Below are 22,443 nucleotides of genomic sequence, written 5' to 3'. Positions count from 1 at the left end.
GGAGTTGCAATCATTAGAACGTTACTGTACTCAGTGGGAGACCCTCACTACGGGGTTATTATGCCTTATATGGACATTTAAAAAGCAGTTTCCTGTACAAGCCCTTTAAATTTTAGGGCGTCTTAACAAAGACATATGCCTTTTTTTTACGAATTCCTCAGCGCAATGTATTTGCGCTATGGATGAGGATTTTTTGCACATCTATCCATGTATTTTATTATACTTTTTGCACAAGCAGGACATGCTCGTTTGCATGTAGCAGACGAACACGGCCGTATTTAAATAGCTATTTAGCCTAATGATTACCAGATGTGTTCTGTTTTTCATGGAATTGCGCAACATATTGCGCATACAGGCACACATTCACCTCCCATAGACTTCTATGAGGACCCTTGGTGCACAAATGCATACAAAAATAGAGCTGGTCCTGTTTTTTTGCGCGTGCAAAAAAGGGAAATGAGAAATCAATAGGTTCTATTCTCTGCATAAATACGCCTGGCAATCTTCACAGGAGCAAGCGCGATCTCAGGCCGAGAAATCCGGCTCGATATTGCGTTTGTCAATGTGTGTCTTACTCACATTTTCATGCGTCACTTCTCTGAAATCTCGATCCTCCAGCGCTTGTTTCATTGGGAAACATCACCTCGCACAGCATGCAATGTGTTTGACTGTCCTATTGAAAACAATGGGCGAAGCGTTTCGGGGGGGCGCGTAAAAATAGGACATGCAGTGATTTTTTTTACCTTGCAGCATAGCTGAGGGAAAAAAATTGGTCATGTGTATGACTCTATTCAAAAGAATGCAGTCCATATTGGTGCAAGTTTTGTGCATCTTGCAACACACAAAACACGTGGAAGATTCACACTTGTGTGAATGTAGCCTGAGGCCGGTTTCACATGGCTGAGAATCTCGCGCAAGATTTGCGTATTGTGATACTCACAAATCTTGTGCGAATATGAACCCCATTCTTTCGAAAGGTGTCATATACATGAGTGATGTGGCATTTTTTCGTATTCTGTGAAGACAATGGAAAACACTTGCCAATCCCCTAACGCGCCTGAAAGCCGGGTCAGAGGATGGAAGGCATTTTGGTTAGAAAAACGCCTCACATCTGCGTGAAAATGTGCGTCAGCGAGTGTGACATTGGGCCGAGTTTCTGCGCCGTATATCACGGTCACCCGTATGTAGGTAGCTTTGGGGCTTATTCAGACCTGGTGGGAGGGGGCAGGATGGGGCGGGACTTAGTTCCACCCCCATTCTGCCCATCCCATTGCAAACAGTGGCGGGGGGCAGAGAGTGGGCAGGAGCTCAGTGCACTTGCAGAGAGGGGCAGCTATACCGGCTGGGCATGAAAACCCCAGCGATATACACCTGTCTGAATAAGCCCTTATGGCTGATTTAGACACTATGATTTTCGCTCATGAGCGATAATTGTTGTGCGTAACTCCACGGACATCATGCAGTTTTCGTTAACGAATTTTAGCATGCTGAAAGATAACGATGAGCCTTATCAGGAATTCACAGCGGGATTCAGCTGATACTATTGTTTCAGGTCTATCCCGCTCCCTAAACACAGGCAGGGTATGAAGAACACAGCGCTCCAGCTGTGTTCTGCATCCCCCGCTCGGAGCGCTCAGCTGTATAACAGCCGGGTGTTCCAAGCAGAGAACAGCTGGAAGCAGAAGACAAGCGGCCTTCTGCAACCCCCTGCTCGGAGCACTCAGCTATATGACAGCCAGGCGCTCCAAGCAGAGAACAGCTGTATGCAGAAGACAAGCGTCCCCGCTTGTCTTTTGCATCGCCCACTCGGAGCGCAAAGTGATCGCTCAACGTTTGAGCAATCACCTTGCGCTTAAAGGCACACAACAATTATGGCTCAAAAGTCGCTCAAAGACATCTTTTGAGTGATAATCTATGTGTCTAAACCAGGCTTTAGACTGCAGTTTTTAGATTAGGCATGAGAAGTCGCACAATATATTCTGACTGATTCGCTGCAAATTTTCCAAATGGTGTGTTTTTCAAGGTTCTGTATGAAAATGCTGCAGTTCTTCTTGTAGACTTTAACTTTTGCGCAGCAAGTGGTGAAATTTGTAGTGAAAATCCTCACTAAGGAATTGATAAACTGTGGATTTGAAATCCACACCGTATGTCAATTCAAATGTGCATTTCACATGGATTTTTTCCGTATGATGTGAACGGAAAATCCGCAACATTTACGTCCTGTGGTAACGATACCCTTAGGAGTGTTTGCAGAACTACAGCAAGTCATGCAAGTTATAGTTAAATGCAATGTATGTGTGATGCGGTATTATCATGCCACAAATGTGTGACAAAATACAGTCAGAAAATAAGGCTGCTGAGCGTATTTTTACTTTGGTCCATGTGTTATAGATTGTAACATGGAGCTAATGTAAATCTATGTATCATGGCTGTGTTTAAAAAAATCCAGCATGTGCTACTTTGGTTTGTTTTTGCCTTCGTATTTTCATTTATTGGTGTTATTTTTTATTGGGCAAATATTGTTTTTAGGCATTTAGTCGATCACAACCCTCGGGCAAATACAAATCCATATTTACCGAGTAAATGGCAATGGCAGCAAATATGGAGGCAAAGATCAAACAATGATGAAATACTGATGACATACGGTTCCAATGACATTTGTAAGGGCAGCTTCATACGAGCGTAGCGTTTTTGTGGACCGAACAATGCTTTTTTGTGCGTGCCTCAGTGTATTTTACTGTACTTTTTGCAATCTCAATGCATGTTCATTTCCGCCTAGCAAACAAAGACCCCCGATTGTAATGGCTAATTAGTCCTAATGCATTCCAGATCTGTTTTTCTCCTGTGCAATTAGGCTAGTAGTTCACGCATCACTTTGTGTATTGCGAGCACATTTGCGCAATCCCCATGTTCTATTTTTTTTTGAGCAACCTAAATGCACGCACAAAATACGGTCATGTAAACGAATCCATTGAAATCAATGAGTTCTATTCTCAGAGTGTTGTGTGTACTTATATGCCCATGTGAAGTTGGCCTAATGCATCTGTATCACAGATCTGTATATGCTCATGCCAAACTGGCCTAATACCCCGTTTCCCCGAAAATAAGACCTACCCTGATTTGGGGGGATTTTCAGGGAGGCTTGAAATATAAGCCCTACACTGAAAATTAGCCCTAGCTGCATTACATAAAAAACAAGAAAAAAAAGCAATACATTACCTAGCAGGCTCGGTCCACGTCCCTCCCGCTGCTCTCTGGAGCTCCGTCAGGCTTCCTGCAATCCTTGGTCACCTACAGAAGATCCCTTCCTGGTTATGGAATTCACAAATCCCGCCTACAGGAAGTGATGGCTCTGATTAGTTCTCAAGTGCTGCTCAGCCAATCGATGCAGCGCTCGATGAACCAATTCGATGGCTGTTATTGGTTCATCGAGTGCTGCGTTGATTGGCTGAGCAGCGCTCAAAAACTAATCAGCGCCATCAGCTCCTGGAGGTGGGATTTATGAATCCCGTAACCAGAAAACGATCTTCTGTGGGCGGCCGAGGAAGCCTGCTGGAGCTCGGCAGAGCTGCGAGAGGACCTGGTCCGAGCCTGCTAGGTAGGTACAATAAGACAGCCCCTGAAAATAAGACCTAGTGCCCTTTTGAGGGGCAAAAATGAATATAAGACAGGGTCTTATTTTCAGGGAAACACAGTATGTGACAGTCTTATCTCATAGACGTAATGCCATTGCTTCTTTCCATAAAGCTATATTCATATGTGCTGTTTTTGCATGTCCTAAATCTGTCAAATATCATGCTGCAGATTTTACCGAGTAGTCTTATGCTTAAAAATTATACATGAAGGTTAAACAAAACAGCAGATTTCCAGGCCTTTAGCACATTGGCATTGTTCTGCTATACATAAAATTGGTTTTATTGTATCTCTCCTGGTTGTAAAAGGGGGGCCATTTCTATGATAAAAGCATTTTAGGCAATTGCTAGAAATGCAGTTCCCTGATGTACAATCTCAGCGTAAATTCACTTTAGATTAGCCCAAAGTGAACTAACCTTTATAATAGTTCAAATTGTTTATCAATTTCCGAAAAGAGACTTTACATTGTAACTCATTTTATATGATCATCAGTGGATATATTATCATTTTGCTACAGTATCAATAGTCGTTACAAAACATCAACTGAATGCTGATGCCCCACTGTAGGATACTATTGTAGCATGCTCTGTAGTCCCCAAAAAGTGGAAGGGCCTTTTTGCAATGCAAATGTAGCAGAAAAACTGTCATAATTGCATTGATAAATCTCCCCTGCTGTGCAATGCTGGTTACTAATCTGCGATAATCTACATGATTCATTTGTCTGTTAATCTCTTGTGTCTCCTAATATGTGATAGACAGCCTTCACGTTGCCATTCTTTCCCATTTGTCGGCACGTTCTGTGTAGACTATAGCTACATATAGTGCATCTGTCAGTGTGAATAATCCCAGCACAGATCTAATGATTTGCTGTAGGAAGGACATACTAGGGCTCTGTGCACGGTGTATGATGATGCTTAGTAGCACTTGTCAACCTCAAAATGAGGCAATAAAGCTTCAGTGGGTGGGTGTTTCTTCTCTGCTCTGATTGTGTATCCTTGAATAAAATGTCGGTGGTCCTCCCCCTTGCCACTCACCCTCCCCCCCCCCTTAAAATCCGTCAGCTGCAGATCCCGGTCTCCATTAACTCTTTTTTGATTAACTCTACAGTTCCTGAGGCATCTTCTGCTTTAAATCCATGCTCAATGCACTGCAGGCCTTATTTCGGCATTTAAGAGGTTACAGCCGGTGGTGCTGATGCTGCTGCTGGTTTCTGATTGGCTGCAGCCAGGAGATGCTGCATCCAGAGGCAGAGAAGCAGCAGTTCCATCAGGGACCAGCAGCACAGCCTCCTCTGCACACTGTCCAGGAGCACCCAGCACCCAGCCGTAGGCACCCACACCCGACACTGGGCCTGAAAGAACAAGCAGCCCATCACTCCATTGCTCACTGCTGAGAGAGAAAAAAAGGGAAAGAAGGACGCCATCTTGACGGACGGATCTTGGAGGGAGCACAAGCGACTGCATTTTATTTAACCCCCTCCTCAAAGCAGACCCCCCACATCAAGAAAGAGGAGGAGGAAAGACCTGCAGGATTTATGCTCAGGAAATCTGTAATTTTAATGCTAATAAGGGCAGATTTTAGTAATTTTTTTTTCCTGGTGATTGCATTCATTGGATTTTTTTAATCACAATTTTCTGCTTTTGCCTCATCCACCCACTTGGTCACATATGCCATCTGCCTTTATATTTTTTCATTTTGCAAATGTTTTGATGTATTTTGGGCATTGTATGTCCAATCCAGAGTAAATATTGAGCGCTGCCTAGATTTTTAACCTATTTTTTTTTTCTTTTCATTGGAATATATTGTAATCAATTTGCCTGGAGACGTGGCCCTGTGAAAAAAATCTGAGCTGCTGCCATATTCATACAGCCTTATTTTTCGGGGGTGTATTCTCAGAGGAGGTAGATTTGGGTGCTGGGTTGATCTGTGATTACACCTATTCATTTTGGAGTCGGATCTTATGATGCACAAACATCATCATTGTTGCAAGTGCCCTGAGTGTTACGAGGCATCTCGCATGTCTGCTCTGCGCAGGATGGAACCCCCAACATATGGAGAGTGGCAGCATGAGCAGTATGGGGGTGGCTATGGAGGTTACAGCTCTCAGACCCTCCCGTCACAACCTGCTGTCACCCCGACAGCTCGTGGAAAAGCAAAGCTTGTCCCAGCAACACGTGAAAACCTCACCCCAACCTTGAAAGGGCCCCCCAAAAGTGCCACCCCAAAAATGAATGGCAACAGTCCCAACTGGTGGCCAGAGTGTACTTGTACCAATCGTGACTGGTACGAACAGGTGAGTGTTGTATATGTATGTTGCCTGAATCCCAACCTCTTAACCCCACAGCTTTTTTTTTTTTTAAGGCCTTGTTACACAAAATCGATAACCATTAAGTCATCGGAGAGACTTGCTTAATATCATTCTAAATTTCTGTTTTCTGGTATTATTATATCATGACGTTCAATTTCATACAATGGCCTTAGAAATCATTAAAAAAAATTTTTTTTTAACGTGTGCACGATTAATTTACCAAATTTTATCGCAATTAAACCAGACTTATTATCAACCTACTTATCATAACTGGCATTGGTTGAATCATCTATCCATATAGAGCCTACTGCATCCTCCACCTACGTGCTAAACGTCCATTGATGTTCTGATATTGTATCAATATATATTTTCTTCTCTCAAGCTAAAAATGTGTCGGGTAAAGAAAAAAAAATGTTACTAATCTCGAAAGATACAATGTGTCCATAGCCTTCCATACATTAAGGCATAACATGCGGGGATAAGACTGCCATGTCCCATTATATAACATGTAGAGTGCTACTAGATTGTGTAACGCACGCCTAGGTGTGGGTGGATGTCACGGTTTCTGGTTTTATAAAATATGGTTATATAATAGGAGAAGTTAACGAATCCTTGTGTATACTATAGTTACGTAATCTGATTTTGGACCTTTTCGGGGTGTTTTCTGCATCCAAAATGGCACACGTATATATATGTATTATTCACGTATGTGAAGCTTTGCACATTGTGTGGGTGGATGCACATATGCGTTTCCTCGGGGCTTTGAACGCTCTACTCTGCAGGTGCCGTAATAACGATAAATCAATTATTTAGAATATTGGGGGGGGGGGTAGGCTTTAACGGGCCTGTAATGGGGAGATTGTGTGTTTGTATGGATGGCACTATAGGGGAAAAATCTGGGAAGAAAGTGTTGTGTGGAAAAGTTGAGCATCAGACGGTATTTTATGGGACGAGCTTAACGAATGAACGGGAATAATCTGTAATATCTGCTCGGTCCAATTTACTTCACGGTGAGAAATGGTGAATGAAGATGTCCCCAAGGGGAAGCGGCTCTTGGACCCCCACCATCCTACATATACGAGACGGCCGACTGCACTAACAACAAGGAGGACGACTCCTCAACAGGTGCGCCCCTTTTACTTCAGGTAGCTTGACTGAAAAGGCAGAGAGACTCGCACAGGCAGAGCGCCGACCGGCCATCCCATCTCTGCCTCCTCCTGTGGCGTCTCAAGGCTTTGTTTCTTTGACCTCCATCGATACTGTTTAGAGACGCTGACAGGAATGTCCATCTTTACCGCCACCCTTTTTATAAACCTCTCCGTTCCTATTTCCCTTCACCATGGAAGGTGGCTAATTGTATAGTTTCCTATAGGTTTCATTCATGGAGGCTGGCCGAGGTTGGGGGAGTTTATGTTTGCCTGCATTACAGTCACAGTCTGTTCAGAAAATGGACGGAGTAATCTGAGTGCTGTAAAATGGAGGCTGTATGGAAGAAATACTAGTGGGGGGAAAAAAAGAGATTTGTATGGAGGTCTTCTGTGTCTTGTAGGGCACCTCTAGAACGCTCCTTTTTTTTCTTGCCTTTGTATAATGGGGACATATAGACATTTTGGCGTGGGTGGGTATGAGGTATTAGGGCGAGCGGAAGCATGTGTGTAGCGCACAAGAAATGGACGTATGTTCTCACTGCGGTGTATACATTTTTATATTTAGTAGATGAACGCTGGTTTTCGAAGGGGTTTTATGCCAATAGAAATTAGCGGCGCCGCACCAGGACAAAAGGAATCAACGCTGCTGTGACAGGTAACTGGATATACAAAAGTAGAACAAAACGTGTGTGCGGAGATTTATATATATATAGATAATATATATATAATATTCTGCTATAGAGCACACATACATATATACACTCATATGCAGAGTGGCCCTGTGTGCTCGTAAGCTGCCTGACAGCTGGTGATTCCCTTGAGGCAGGTTACTGGCAGCGTAAGAGTTAATGATCTTGGGGAAGGAGGAAGGAGTAGGAATTTAGTTACCATGGAAACCTCCTCCTCCTGCACAGATCACCATGTACCAGAATCTGCACACTCCCACCCCACCACCATGGCTCTCACTCCCTCGCTTCCTTTTTCCTTTTAATTCTCTCTCTTCCTTGCCGTACGCCGGACTCCTTTTTTTTTTTAATCATCCATTGATGTAGCGCCGACATAGTCTGTGGTGTAGTACCTATATACATTAAAGATCTAGCTCCCAGTGCCATCTTCTGCATTCAGTCACTAGTTTATGCATCATGGCAGACTCATCATACTAGCACCACACTTTATTCACAGGTGTAGGAGAGATGAGTTAGTGATTGGGCACACAATATACCACAACAGCACGCCGATGTACGGGCGGATTGTATACATTCGCAGTAATCCTGTGGTGTTATCGTGACCCATTAAGTGGGGACAGTCTTGTCATCGCCGCTGGTAATAAGGGCCACATTTGGTCATCTGTGCCCGGCTTTCTTTACAGTATTAGAAACGAGTCAGTGGCGAATGCCAGCAGCTCGCAGGGTGTCTATAGGAAAATGGCGGAGGCTGTGCTTGACTGCCCGTTTTCCTTTTCCGCCTGGTAGAGAAATGAGGGAGAAATAACGGATGAAGATTAGAAGACTAAAAGGCATAGGAGACGTCTGAACACAAAGTAGGCGTAGGCCGTCATAGGAATGTATGAAGCTTGGGATTTGGGTCACGAGACCCGCGGTCAGGCCAGGGCGCACTTCCGTCTTATGGGTGCAAAATGGAGGCCAAGATACAGCAGTGTGTCATCGACCTAATTAAAAAGCTTTACTGAGGGTTGAGGGGATAACACCCCTAACTAAGGCCTCCCGCACACAGGCATTCGGCAAAGCGCCGCGATTTTACTTTCACTGTCGTCCACGGTTGACAGCGGAGTTTGGCATACCTCTTCATTAATGAGGTGCGCTAAACGTGCAAAATATAAAAAACCCCGCTTGAAAATTGCAGCGCTGGAAAGCGTTGCAATCCAGCGGTTCCATTAAAAGCAATAAGAGCGTTATACCGCGATTAGCACGGCGCTGAAAACGCCGCTCTAATCGTGGGAAAAAGCAGCTGTGTTTGGGAGGCCTTAAGCTGTGTTTAGACTGAACTATTACTGTTCAGAAAATCGTTCAAACGAGCAAAACTGAACAATTAGGGTGCCTTCACACTTGCGATCGCGATATCGCTGCCTTTTTTTACACAAATCTCAATAGGACTTTCTAATGTTAAAAAAAGCGCATCGTACATAAACCGCAAAGCACAAACTTGCAATTTTTGTGCGATGCATTTTTAACATTGGAAAGTCCTATTGACAGTCGTGGTTTAAATGCAGCCAACGATTGGACGGTGAACAAGAATCGTGAGGTTCTCGCTCGTCTTCAGTTTCAGGTGGCATAAAAATCAGCGGCGGCTCGTGCAGTTTAACCCTTTCCAATCCACTGTCTGACGTCTGAAGACATTATGATTTAGGGCTGTACAGCTCCGATGTTGTAAGACGTCCGTCGGGGTTCTCTTACTGTATATTGCCAGCCTCTCTGCTGTCGGAGCCTATCTAACGTGTCACCTCATGCAGTACTGGCTTTAGCCAGCAGATAGCGCCGTTGTATAACGGCAGAAAAAGAGTAAGCCCCCTAGGAATACCAGGATACAAATTGGATTGGAACGGGTTAAACGCTGATCATTCAGTTTTCACATAGGAATGTAAAACGCTGAGGGATTGGTAAATGAGAGTCGTGCAGTCTAAACATGATGACGTCACCAGCTCGCTCGCTCTGACAGACGAGAATTGTGGGATTCTCTTACCGTGTAATAGCGGCATAAAAGGTATTACTTCAAGGCAAAACATCCTGTGCCCATGACAATATTCTGAACCATAACCTGCTATGTGACAAGTGCAACAGGCCTGTAGTAGAAGGGATCTGAGGCGCTGGAGCTTCCAATAGAGGCCTTAACGCACTTTAGACAAAATTATTGCTGGTTCGTTCGCTAATCGTTCGGTTTAAACACTGGTCATTCAGTCATTCACTGGTGCAAAGAACTGAATGATCCTGTTTAAAAAAATCAATAAATAATTTATTTTTGTGTTTAACGTGACCACCCGCGAATGAGCAAACTGTGAGCAATGCGATCGGTGCATACACAGTTGATTTTCTGAATCTGTCCACCACAGGAGACAGATGAAATGCGCATGCGCCAAATATGCTGCCTGCAACACATGCGCTAGATGTAGACCGAGGCGGCAATGACGTGAGAATGTCCCAGTGAAGTGATGTTTGACGAGGCATGCAGGACTCCAGAGATGCTCCAGCCAGCCCACCATGGATGGTCTGGCATGCCCACCGGACAACTTATTGATAATTTGCATGCAGTGCGCGAAAATGAAAACCTTTGATTTTATAGGTGTGCTCAGCAAAGTAACCATGTAAATGCTCATTTTATCAGTACAGAGAGTTTATAGGTGTAAAAATGGTCACAGGTTCCCTTTAAAAGAAATGATCTCTACCAGCAATGGCCATAACTGGAACTAGTGCTGATCGTGGCCTTTTAACCCTTGCTCAATGCTGATGGCGGCATCTACCGGAAGATAGGAGGTTGGGCACCTCCATAATGCCATCGACGATGGTTGCCATGTCAGCCTGCGCCTAGTGAATACTCCCAGGCCTGCTATAGAATCAAGCTTATTTAGCCCTGCAAGGGAGCATTTCATGGCCTATAAGACTCCATACACCCTCATGGTGGTGCTCTCAACCAGTAGAAACACCCCCATTCTTCCTAGACTCACATTGATGGCCTCTCATCTAGCCAACCTACCTTTACCCTATTGTACACTGAAGAGGGGCAAGAATCCTGAAATAGCTGTCTGTACAAGAGTATTCTGGTTTGGCTAACATTCCTAGTCATGTTGCAAGGTCTGTTAAAAGGTCGGACATTGACTCATATTGCTGCTACCTTCCAATAGGTGGCATTGTAGAGGCATTATTCCACGTTAGGTATAAGCATATTGGTTGCCACTTATTCTCAGTAACTAATGATAAAGTGTCACTTTGTAATTTTAATAGCAAGTTCAATCAATAACAGTCACAGTTTTACCATCATTTGCTAAGAATCTCATACAAAAAGTGGCAACCAATATGCATTACAAGTCTGTATATATATGGCCCATATGGCAAAGCCAGTGTTGATCTACGGGGCCATTCAGATGATCCAATAAATGTACTTGAAGTCATTGTGCTAATTTATCTGTTTTGCAAGCACTAAACACTAAAGTATATCTCATTAAGAATTTTTACACAAAGGTGCAAATACAATACGAATGTTCAATGATTCATGATTAGAAATACATTGCACAATGATATTGTGCATGCAAAGATATACAGTCATGTGCAATTGGTCTATGGTTCCATTCAACTTAATTTGGACCACCAAACAATTCCACAGTGATTTAATTTCAGTAAGACCAGGGAGACTCTCATGTAATATGGCAATAATATGAACCGATATTTGCAGCTGTATTAGGACTATCTGAAATGGGCCTATCTTTGGAGATAATACAAACGTATTTACCAAGATTTGACTATTACTCTGACTTTCAATTTATTAATTCATGTCTGTTTTTAAGTGTTAAGTCTTTTACAACTGAAAACACAAGTGTGAATAAAGCTATCCCTGATATAAGCAGTTTACAAGATATGAGAATTGTTTCGTTTTCGCTCTGCAAAGCTATTTTAGCTGACCCTGTTCTCAGCTTAGTATTTCTCCTGATGGCTGCACCTGTAGTCCTCTGGTTTTCACCCTTTAACCCCTCTAATTGGGATCTGATCTTCGCTGCAGGGACTGCCAGGCCATTACCCCAAGAATAGTCTCCATTCTGTGACAGCTGATGCAGACCTGTAGTGTGGAGGAGTAGATAGAGAGGTGGTCAATATACAAAGCTGAAATTAGGACGGGCGCAATACTTGCATAATTATAAGACAGAGCAAAGGTTTAAGCAGGGAGCACGCAGGTGTAACTTGGTTAGAGTACAAGCGAGGTCAGGATTGGAAAAGACAGGAAAGTTGGGTGAGTCACGCAAAGGACAAACCAGGAATTGAAATATAGAATCGCCTTTGTAAAACCATATGAAACCTTTTGCTCAGGTTCCCAACAGAGGGAGAGGGTGCGTGAAATAGCAAAAGAGCTACTTGAATTGGCCTGGAATGGAAAATCTGGGTACACGCTGGCCCCTTAAGGGTATCACTAAGGGGTTAATTTGAAGGAATCTGTGAGATGCTGTAATAGAGGGAAAAAAGAGAGAGCATCTGCTCTACTAAGCACCCACATTCCCCATCATGTATTCCTTGAAGTGAAAAACTCCATGACATGAAAATTAGGAAGGTTAAATGTTAATTTGTATACCTGTCAGAACCACTGTCTCTCTCGTTCTTTCTCTCTTGTTCTCTTTCTCTCGCTCTCGTTCTCTCTCATCCCCACTCTCTCTCCCTCTCTCATCCTATCCCTTTTTCGGTCTGTCATTTTCTCTCTTGTTCTCCCTCTCTTTCTAGCTCTTGTTCTATCTTTCGTTCTCTTTCTCCCGCTCTCTCTCTCTCACGTTCTCCCTTTCTCTCGTTCTCCCTCTCTCTCTCGTTCTCCTTCTCTCTTTTTCTGCCGCTCTCTTATTCTCCTTCTCTCTCATTCTCGGTCTCTTTCGTTCTGTGTCTCTTTCATTCTGTCTCTTTCGTTCTCTGTCGCTTTTGTCTCTGTCTCTCTCATTCTTTCTCTCTCTCGTTCTCATTCTCTCTCCCTCTTTCTCATTCTCCGTCTCTCATTCTCTGTCTCCCGTTCTCCCTCTATTTCCTGTTCTCTGTCTCTCTCCCATTCTCTTTCTTTCTCCCGTTCTCTTCCTTTCTCTTGTTCTCTCTCTCGTTCTCTCCCTATCTTGTTTTCTCTTTCTCGTTCTGCCTCTTTCTCGTTCTCCCTTCCTCTCGTTCTGCCTCTCTTTTATGCTCTCGTTTTCCCTCTCCCCGTTCTCTCTCATTTTCCCTCTTGTTCGCGCTCTATTGTTCGTGCTCTCTCGTTGGCGCTCTCTCGTTCTCGCTCTCTCTCCTGTTCTTTTTCCCTCTCTCATTCTGCCTCCCTCTTGCCAGTTCTCTTTCTCTTGTTTTCTCTCTCTACCCCATTTTCTCTTTTGTTCTCTCTCTCTCTCTCGTTCTCTCTCTCTCATTCTGCCTCTTTCTCGTTCTCCCTCTCTCTCTCTCATTTTATCTCTCTCCCCCTTCTCTCTCTTATTCTCTCTTTCTCATTATCGTCTCTCTCATTCTCTCTCTCTTTCTCTTTTTCATTTTCTCTCTGTCTCATTCTCTATCTTGTTTTTGTTCTCTCTCTCTCGTTCGCTCTCTCGTTATCCCTCTTATTTTCTCCTTCATTCTTCCTCTCTTGTTCTCCCTCTCGCTCTCTCGTTCACCCTCTCGCTCTCATTTTCCCTCTCGCTCTCGTTTTCCCTCTCACTCTTGTTTTCCCTCTCGCTCTTGTTTTCCCTCTCGCTCTCGTTTTCCCTCTCTCTCATTCTCCCTCTCTGTTGTTCCCCCTCTCTCGTTCTCCCAATCTCTCGTTCCCCCCTCTCTCATTCTCCCTCTCTCTTTCCCGTTCTCCTTCTCTCTCTCCCGTTCTCTCCCTCTCTCTCGTTATCACTCTCTCTGGTTATCCCTCTCTTTCATTATCCCTCTTTCTCATTCTCTCTCTCTCATTGGGCCTCTTTCTCGTTCTCCTTCTCTCTCGTTATCCCTCTCGCTCTCATTCACCCTCTCATTCTCCCTCTCGCTCTCATACTTTTTCTCTCGTTTTCTCTCTTCCTTTTCTCTCTTATTCTCTCTCTCCCATTCTCTTTCTCATTCTCTTTTGCATTCTGCCTGTCTCTCATTCTCTATCTTGTTTTTGTTCTCTCTCTCTCATTGTCTCTCTTGTTCTCTCTCTCGTTCTCCCTCTCTTTTTTTCTCCCTCGTTTTCCCTCTCTTGTTCTCTCACATTCTCCCTCTCGCTCTCGTTCTCCCTCTCCCTCTCGTTCTCCCTCTTGCTCTCGTTCTCCCTCTCGTTCTGCCTCTCACTCTCATTCACCCTCTCGTTCTCCCTCTCGCTCTCATACTCCCTCTCGCTCTCTCTCATTCTACCTCTTACTCTCCTTCGTTCTCCCTCTCTCTCTGGTTCTCCCTTTCTCTGGTTCTCCCTCATTCTCCCTCTGTCTCATTCTCCCTCTGTCTCGTTCTCCCTCTCTGTCGTTCTCCCTTTCTCTCGTTCTCTTTCTCTCTCTCTCGTGCTCACTCTTCTTCTCTTTTGTTCTCCCTCTCTCTTGTTCTTCCTCTCTCTCGTCCTCTCTTACTTGTCCTGTCTCTCTCTCGTTTTCTCTCTCTCATTCATTCTCTCTCTTGTTTTCTCTTTCTTATATTCTCCCTCTCTCTTTCTCCCTTTCTCTCACTCTCCCTTTTTCTCGTTCTCTCGTTCTCCCTCTCTCTCGTTCTCCCTCTCTCACGTTCTCCCTCTCTCTCTCGTTCTCTCTCTCTCACGTTCTCCCTCTCTCTCATTCTCCCTCTCTCTCGTTCTCCCTCTCTCACGTTCTCCCACTCTCTCGTTCTCCCTCTCTCTCGTTCTCCCTCTCTCTCATTCTCCCTCTCTCTTTCATTCTCTCTCTATTTTGTTCTCTCTTTCATTCTCTCTCTTTCTCTTGTTCTCTCACTTTTGTTCGCTCTCTTTTTCATTCTCTCTCTCGTTCTATCTCTCTCCCATTCTCCTTCTCTCCCATTCTCCTGTTCTCCCCCTCTCTCGTTCTCCCTCTCTCATTCTCTTTCTCTCTCGTCCTCTCTTTCTTTCTCTCTCTCCTTCTCTCTCGTCCTCTGTCTTTCTCATCCTCTTTCTCTCACCACCCCTCTCTCTCTCATGCTCTCTCACTCTTGTTCTTTCTCGTTCTTCTTCTCTTCTTCTCCCTTTCTTGTTTTCTCTCATTCTCCTTCTCTGTCATTCTTTCTCTCTCTTGTACTCCCTCTCTCTCTCTCTTTTGCTCTCTTGTTCTCTCTTTTGTTTTTCCTCTTTCATTCTCTCTCCCGTTCTCCCTCTTTCTCCTTCTCTCTCTCTCTGTCTCATTCTCCCTCTCTCTCTCGTCCTCACTCTTCTTCTCTTTTGTTCTCCCTCTCTCTTGTTCTTCCTCTCTCTCGCCCTCTCTTACTTGTCCTGTCTCTCTCTTCCTCTCTCTCTCGTGTTATTTCTCTCGTTCTCTCTTTCATTCTCTCTCTTGTCTTCTCTTTCTCATATTCTCCCTCTCTCTCGCTCTCCCTTTTTCTCATTCTCCCTCTCTCTCTCCCATTCTCTCTCTCTCGTTCTCCCTCTCTCTTGTTGTCTCTGTCTTTCATTATCCCTCTCTCTCGTTTTCCCTCTCTCTTGTTATCCCTCTCTCTCGTCCTCTCTTACTTGTCCTGTCTCTCTCTCTCTTCCTCTCTCTCTCGTGTTATTTCTCTCGTTATCTCTTTCATTCTCTCTCTTGTTTTCTCTTTCTCATATTCTCCCTCTCTCTTGCTCTCCCTTTTTCTTGTTCTCCCGCTCTCTCTCCCATTCTCTCCCTCTCTCTCGTTCTCCCTCTCTCTCGTTATCTCTCTCTTTCATTATCACTGTCTCTTATTCTTTTGTTTTCTCTCTCTCACCCATTTTCTCTTCTGTTTTCTCTTGTTCTTTTTCTCATTCTCTCTCTCTCATTCTCCCTCTCTCTCATTGTGTCTCTTTCTTCTTGTCCCTCTCTCTCGTTATCCCTCTCTCTTTCTCGTGTTTTCTCTCTTCCTTTTCTCTCTCTCATTCTCTATCTTGTTTTTGTTCTCTCTCGTTGTCTCTCTTGTTCTCTCTCTCTTGTTCTCCCTCTCTTTTTTTTCCTTTATTTTCCCTCTCTTGTTCTTTCTCGTTCTTCCGCTCGCTCTCGCTCTCCCTCGTTCTCCCTCTCTCTTTTTCGTTCTCCCTCTCTGTCGTTCTCTCTCTCAGTCGTTCTTGCTCTCTTTCGTGTTATTTCTCTCATTCTCTCTCTCTCTCTCTCATTCATTCTCTCTTGTTTTCTCTTTCTCATATTCTCCCTCTCTCTCGTTCTCCCTCTTACATTCTCCCTCTCTCATGTTCTCCCTTTCTTACGTTCTCCCTCTCTCTCATTCTCCCTCTCTCCCGTTCTCCCTCTCTCCCGTTCTCCCTCTCTCTTGTTCTCCCTCTCTCTTGTTCTCCCTCTTTCTTGTTCTCCCTCTTTCTTGTTCTCCCTCTTTCTTGTTCTCCCTCTTTCTTGTTCTCCCTCTTTCTCGTTCTCCCTCTTTCTTGTTCTCCCTCTTTCTCGTTCTCCCTCTCCCTCGTTCTCCCTCTCTCTCGTTTTCCCTCTCTCTCGTTCTCCCTCTCTCTCTCGTTTTCCCTCTCTCTCATTCTCCCTCTCTCTTTCATTCTCTCTCTATTTTGTTCTCTCTTTCATTCTCTCTCTTTCTCTTGTTCTCTCACTTTTGTTCGCTCTCTTTTTCATTCTCTCTCTCGTTCTATCTCTCTCCCGTTCTCCTTCTCTCCCATTCTCCTGTTCTCCCCCTCTCTCGTTCTCCCTCTCTCATTCTCTTTCTCTCTCGTCCTCTCTTTCTTTCTCTCTCTCCTTCTCTCTCGTCCTCTGTCTTTCTCATCCTCTTTCTCTCACCTCCCCTCTCTCTCTCATGCTCTCTCACTCTTGTTCTTTCTCGTTCTTCTTCTCTTCTTCTCCCTTTCTTGTTTTCGCTCATTCTCCTTCTCTGTCATTCTTTCTCTCTCTTGTACTCCCTCTCTCTTTTGCTCTCTTGTTCTCTCTCTTTTGTTTTTCCTCTTTCATTCTCTCTCCCGTTCTCCCTCTTTCTCCTTCTCTCTCTCTCTGTCTCATTCTCCCTCTCTCTCGTCCTCACTCTTCTTCTCTTTTGTTCTCCCTCTCTCTTGTTCTTCCTCTCTCTCGTCCTCTCTTACTTGTCCTGTCTCTCTCGTGTTATTTCTCTCGTTCTTTCTTTCATTCTCTCTCTTGTCTTCTCTTTCTCATATTCTCCCTCTCTCTCGCTCTCCCTTTTTCTCATTCTCCCTCTCTCTCTCCCATTCTCTCTCTCGTTCTCCCTCTCTCTTGTTGTCTCTCTCTTTCATTATCCCTCTCTCTCATTTTCCCTCTCTCTTGTTATCCCTCTCTCTCGTCCTCTCTTACTTGTCCTGTCCCTCTCTCTCTTCCTCTCTCTCTCGTGTTATTTCTCTCGTTATCCCTTTCATTCTCTCTCGTTTTCTCTTTCTCATATTCTCCCTCTCTCTTGCTCTCCCTTTTTCTTGTTCTCCCGCTCTCTCTCCCATTCTCTCCCTCTCTCTCGTTCTCCCTCTCACGGTCTCCCTCTCTCTTTCATTATCCCTCTCTCTTATTCTTTTGTTTTCTCTCTCACACCCATTTTCTCTTCTGTTTTCTCTCTTGATCTTTTTCTCATTCTCTCTCTCTCATTCTCCCTCTCTCTCATTGTGCCTCTTTCTTGTTGTCCCTCTCTCTCGTTATCCCTCTCTCTTTCTCGCGTTTTCTCTCTTCCTTTTCTCTCTCTCATTCTCTATCTTGTTTTTGTTCTCTCTCGTTGTCTCTCTTGTTCTCTCTCTCTCGTTCTCCCTCTTTTTTTCCCTTTATTTTCCCTCTCTTGTTCTTTCTCGTTCTTCCGCTCGCTCTTGTTCTCCCTCTCGCTCTCGTTTTCCCTCTCGCTCTCCCTTTTTCGTTCTCCCTCTCTGTCGTTCTCCCTCTCTGTCATTCTTGCACTCTCTCGTGTTATTTCTCTCATTCTCTCTCTCTCTCGTTCATTCTCTCTTATTTCTCTTTCTCATATTCTCCCTCTCTCTCGTTCTCCCTCTCTCACGTTCTCCCTCTCTTATATTCTCCCTCTCTCACGTTCTCCCTCTCTCACGTTCTCCCTCTCTCACGTTCTCCCTCTCTTACGTTCTCCCTCTTACGTTCTCCCTCTCTCTCACGTTCTCCCTCTCTTACGTTCTCCCTCTCTCCCGTTCTCCCTCTCTCCCGTTCTCCCTCTTTCTCGTTCTCCCTCTTTCTCGTTCTCCCTCTTTCTCGTTCTCCCTCTTTCTCGTTCTCCCTCTTTCTCGTTCTCCCTCTCTCTCGTTCTCCCTCTCTCTCGTTCTCCCTCTCTCTCGTTCTCCCTCTCTCTCGTTCTCCCTCTCTTATATTCTCCCTCTCTTATATTCTCCCTCTCTCACGTTCTCCCTCTCTCACGTTCTCCCTCTCTCACGTTCTCCCTCTCTTACGTTCTCCCTCTCTTACGTTCTCCCTCTCTCTCACGTTCTCCCTCTCTCTTGTTCTCCCTCTTTCTCGTTCTCCCTCTTTCTCGTTCTCCCTCTTTCTCGTTCTCCCTCTTTCTCGTTCTCCCTCTCTCTCGTTCTCCCTCTCTCTCGTTCTCCCTCTCTCTCGTTCTCCCTCTCTCTCGTTTTCCCTCTCTCTCGTTCTCCCTCTTTCTCGTTCTCCCTCTCTTGTTCTCCCTGTCTCTCGTTCTCCTCTCTCTTTCGTTCTCTTTCATTCTCTCTCTCTATTTTGTTCTCTCTCTTTCATTCTCTCTCTGTCTTTCTCTTGTTCTCTCACTTTTGCTCTATCTCTCTCCCATTCTCCCTCTGTCCTGTTCTCCTGTTCTCCCTCTCTCTCGTCTCATTCTCTTTCTCTCTCTCATCCTCTCTCTCTCTTTCTATCTCTCTCTCATTCTCTCTTGTCCTCTGTCTTTCTCATCCTCTTTCTCTCTCTTGTACTCTCTCGCTCTTGTTCTTTCTCATTCTTCCTCTCCCTCTCTTGTTCTCTCTCATTCTCCTTCTCTGTCATTCTTTCTCTCTTGTGCTCCCTCTCCCTCTCATTTTCTCTCTTGTTCTCTCTCTTTTGTTTTCCCTCTTCGATTCTCTCTCCCATTCTCCCTCTTTCTCGTTCTCTCTCTCTGTCCCGTTCTCCCTCTCTCTGGTTCTCCCTCTGTCGCGTTCTCCTGCTCTCTGGTCCTCTCTCTCTTCGTCATATCTCTCTCTCTCTTGTCCTCACTCTTTTTTGTTCTCCCACTCTCTTTCTTTCTCTTTTACTCTCTCTCTCATTCTCTCTTGTTCTCCCTCTCGTTATCTTTGTTCCCCCTCTCTTATTCCCCCTCTCTTATTCCCCCTCTCTTATTCCCAATCTCTTATTCTCCCTCTCTTATTCTCCATCTCTTGTTTTTCCTCTCTTGTTCTCCCTCTCTTGTTCTCCCTCTCTTGTTCTCCCTCTCTTGTTCTCCCTCTCTTGTTCTCTCTCTCTTGTTCTTTCTCTCAATCTCCCTCTTTCTTGTTCTTCTCTCATTGTCCCTCTTGCTCTCGTTCTCGCTCTCGTTTTCCCTCTCACTTACCCTCTCATTCTTCCTCTCTTTTTTGTTTTCTCTCTCTCTCTCTTTCGTTCTTGTTCTATCTCTCCCGTTCTTTCGTTCTCCCTCTCTCTCATTCTCTTTCTCTCTCGTTCTCTCTCTCTCTCCCGTCCTCTCTCTCGTCCTCACTCTCCTTCTCTCTTGTTCTCCCTCTCTCTCATCCTCTTTTTCATCCTGTTGCTCTTTCATCCTCTCTCTCTCGTTCTCTCTCTCTTGTACTCCCTCTCTCTCATTCTCTGTCTCTCTTGTTCTCTGTCTTTTTCTCGTTCTCTCTCTCGTTCTTGTTCTCTCTCTCGTCCTCCCTCTCTTTTTCTCTCTTGTTCTCCCTCTCTCTTGTCCTCTCTTTCTCGTCCTGTCGCTCTCTCATCCTCTCTTTATCATTCTTCTCTCGTTTTCCCTGTCGTGTTCTCTCTCTTGTCCTCGCTCTCTTGTGTTCTCTCTCTCATCCCCTCTCTCTTTCTCCCTCTCTTGCCATCCCTCTCATCTTCTTTCTCTCTCGTCTTCTTTCTCTCTCTCGTCCTCTTTCTCTCTCGTCCTCTTTCTCTCTCGTCCTCTTTCTCTCTCGTCCTCTTTCTCTCTCGTCCTCTTTCTCTCTCGTCCTCTTTCTCTCTCGTCCTCTTTCTCTCTCGTCCTCTTTCTCTCTCGTCCTCTTTTTCTCTCGTCCTCTTTTTCTCTCGTCCTCTTTTTCTCTCGTCCTCTTTTTCTCTCGTCCTCTTTTTCTCTCGTCCTCTTTCTCTCTCGTCCTCTTTCTCTCTCGTCCTCTTTCTCTCCCGTCCTCTTTCTCTCCCGTCCTCTTTCTCTCCCGTCCTCTTTCTCTCCCGTCCTCTTTCTCTCCCGTCCTCTTTCTCTCTCGCCGTCTCTCTCCTCCTATCTCTCTCTCTCTCGTTCTCTGTCTTTCTTGTCCTCCCTCTCTTTCTTTCTCTCTTGTACTCCCTCGCTCTCATTTTCTTTCTTTCTTGTTTTCTCTCTCTCTCGTTCTTTGTCTCTCTCTGGTTCTCCCTCTAGCTTGTTCTCACTCTGTCTCATTCTCTTTTTTTCATTCTCTCTTTCTCGTCCTTTCTCTTGTTTTCCCTCTCTCTTGTTCTCCCATTCTCTGGTTCTCCCTCTCTCTGGTTCTCCCTCTCTCTGGTTCTTCCTCTCTCTCGTTGCCCCTTTCTTTTGTTCTCCCTTTCTCTCGTTCTTTTTCTCTCTTGTACTTTTCTCTTTCATCCTCTCTCGCCCTCTCTCTCTTCTTCACTCTTTCTCATTCTCCCTCTCTCATTCTTTCTCTCTCTCAAACTCCCGCTCTCTCTTGTTTTCTCTCTTTCTTGCTCTCTTTCTCGGTCTCCCTATCTCGTACTCTCCCTCATACTCCCTCACTCTCTCCCTCTCATTCTCTGTCTCTTTTGTTCTCTCTCTCTTTCGTTCTCTCCTGTCTTTCGTTCTCTCTCTCTCTTTCATTCTCTCTCTCTTTCGTTCTCTCTTATTCTCCCTTTCTCTCGTTCTCCCTCTCTCTCGTTCTTCCTGTCTCTCATTCTCCCTCTCTCTTGTTCTTTCTCTCTCATGTTCTCTCTCTTGTCCTCAATCTCTCTATCACTCTTGTTCTTCCTCTCTCTCATCCTATCTTTCTTGCCCTCTCTCATCCTCTCTCTTGTTCTCTCATTTTCCATCTCTTGTACTCCCTCTCTCTCTCGTTTTCTCTCACTCTCATTTTCTCTCTTTCGTTCTCTCTCTCGTTCATTTTCTCTTTTCCGTTCTTTCACATTCTCTCTCTTTTCCGTTCTCCCTCTCTCCCGGTTTTGTCCTCTCTCCCGGTTTTGTGCTCTCTCCCGGTTTTCTCCTCTCTCCCGGATTTTCCTCTCTTCCATTCTCCCTCTTTTCCGTTCCTCCCCTCTCCCCTGTTCTCCCTCTCTCTCGTTCTCCCTTTCTCTCATTTTTCTTTTCTCTCGTTCTCACTCTCTCTTTTTTGCCCTCTATCTTGTTCTCTGTCTTACTCGTTTTTTGTCTCACTCGTTTTTTGTCTCTCTCATTTTCTTTCTCTCTCTCATCCTCTCTCGTTCTCCCTCTCTCCTGTTCTTCTTCTCTTTTGCTCCCCTTCTCTCCTGCTCTCCCTCTCTCTCGTTCTTTGTCTCTCTTGTTCTCTCTCTTTCTCTCTCTCTTGTGTTCAATCTCCTATCCTAGCTCTCTATTTCTCCCTCTCTCTCGTTCTATCGCGTTCTCTCTCTCATCCTCTCTTTTTCTCATTCTCTCTCTCTATTTTGTTCTCTCTCTTTCTCATTCTCCCTCTCTTCTTCTCCCTCGTTTTCTCTCTTTTGTTCTATCCCATTCTCTCTCTTATTCCATCTCCTGTTCTTTCTCTCTCCCATTCTCCCTCTCTTTCATTTGTCTCTCATTCTTTCTTTTGTTCTCTCTCATTGTCTCTCATTCTCCCTCTCTCGTCCTCTTCCTCTCTCGTCCTCTTCCTCTCTCGTCATCTTTCTCTCTCGTCCTCTCTCTCTTGTTCTCTCTCTTTCTCGTTCTCCCTCTCTTTCTTTTACTCCCTCTCTCATTCTCTCTTTCGTTTTCTCTCTTTCTTTCATTTCATCCTATTCTCTCTCTCTCTCATTCTATCTTTCATTCTCTCTCTCCTGTTCTTCCTCTCTCTCGTTCTCTCTCTCTTTCCCATTCTCCCTCTCTCTCGTTCTCTCTCTCTCTCTTCGTGATTTTTCTTCTGCTCGCAGAATACACAATTCGTACTTGTGTGAAAGAAAATACGAGAATACATGCCTTTCAATGCTCGCGTTTTACTGTGAATTCCCCAATTAAAATCCGGTTGTGTGAGAACCCCTTTAGGGGTACGTCCACATATGGCGGAATTTAGTGCTGATCGGTACCACAATCTATAGCATATTTGTATTTCTCCTTAGGAAGAGCACCTAGAAGGTGTGAGGAGACTTGTTAGGCCATGCTTCTCTGGGAAACCTGCAAATGAGAAGATGGGACAATGCCTCTACATCGCCACCTACTGGAAGACAGCATTCCTGCAAGTCAATGTCAGACCTTTTAGCAAGCATTGTAACAATGACTGGAAATATAAGCCAATGACAGAATC

General features: G+C 44.8%; 2 protein-coding genes across 3 annotated transcripts in view; one reads left to right on the top strand and one right to left on the bottom strand.

Moving 5' to 3' along the window:
- DLG3 (discs large MAGUK scaffold protein 3) overlaps positions 1–22,443 on the top strand; it is a 206,781-nt gene that overhangs the window by 30,487 nt on the left and 153,851 nt on the right. The window contains exon 1 of one of the 2 annotated variants that reach the window (XM_066580911.1): positions 5,582–5,926. The exons of the other annotated variant lie outside the window; for it this stretch is intronic. Within the exon in view, the coding sequence (XP_066437008.1) occupies positions 5,594–5,926 (333 nt within the window). The 5' untranslated portion in view covers positions 5,582–5,593. Of the gene's footprint in view, positions 1–5,581; positions 5,927–22,443 lie in introns of those variants that run through there. 2 annotated transcript variants of the gene reach the window in all.
- Positions 12,495–18,901, bottom strand: LOC136579893 (octapeptide-repeat protein T2-like). Its single transcript, XM_066579978.1, has 3 exons — positions 18,748–18,901; positions 16,123–16,419; positions 12,495–12,637 (listed from the first exon to the last, which is right to left on the bottom strand). Exons 1-3 carry the CDS (start codon positions 18,899–18,901, stop codon positions 12,495–12,497), a joined length of 594 nt encoding a protein of 197 aa, XP_066436075.1.

Source organism: Eleutherodactylus coqui, chromosome 10 (assembly GCF_035609145.1).
Source record: "Eleutherodactylus coqui strain aEleCoq1 chromosome 10, aEleCoq1.hap1, whole genome shotgun sequence".
NCBI classification, from domain to species: Eukaryota; Metazoa; Chordata; class Amphibia; order Anura; family Eleutherodactylidae; genus Eleutherodactylus; species Eleutherodactylus coqui.
Note: the sequence above shows the minus strand (reverse complement) of the source record. Positions and strands in the feature narration are given on the sequence as shown.

Bases quoted from the DNA above. Each gene is read 5' to 3' on its own strand.
- LOC136579893 (XM_066579978.1), bottom strand. From the start codon at position 18,901: ATGGGAGAGAGAATCGAAGAGGGAAAACAAAAGAGAGAGAACAAGAGA. The intron at 16,420-18,747 runs GTACAAGAGAGA...CAAAATAGAGAG, and splicing joins GAAAGAACAAGAGCGAGAGA to AGAATGAAAGAGAGAGGGAG. The intron at 12,638-16,122 runs GTAAGAAAGGGA...AAGGAGAATAAG, and splicing joins GAATGAGAGAGAGGGAGAAC to AGAGCGGCAGAAAAAGAGAG.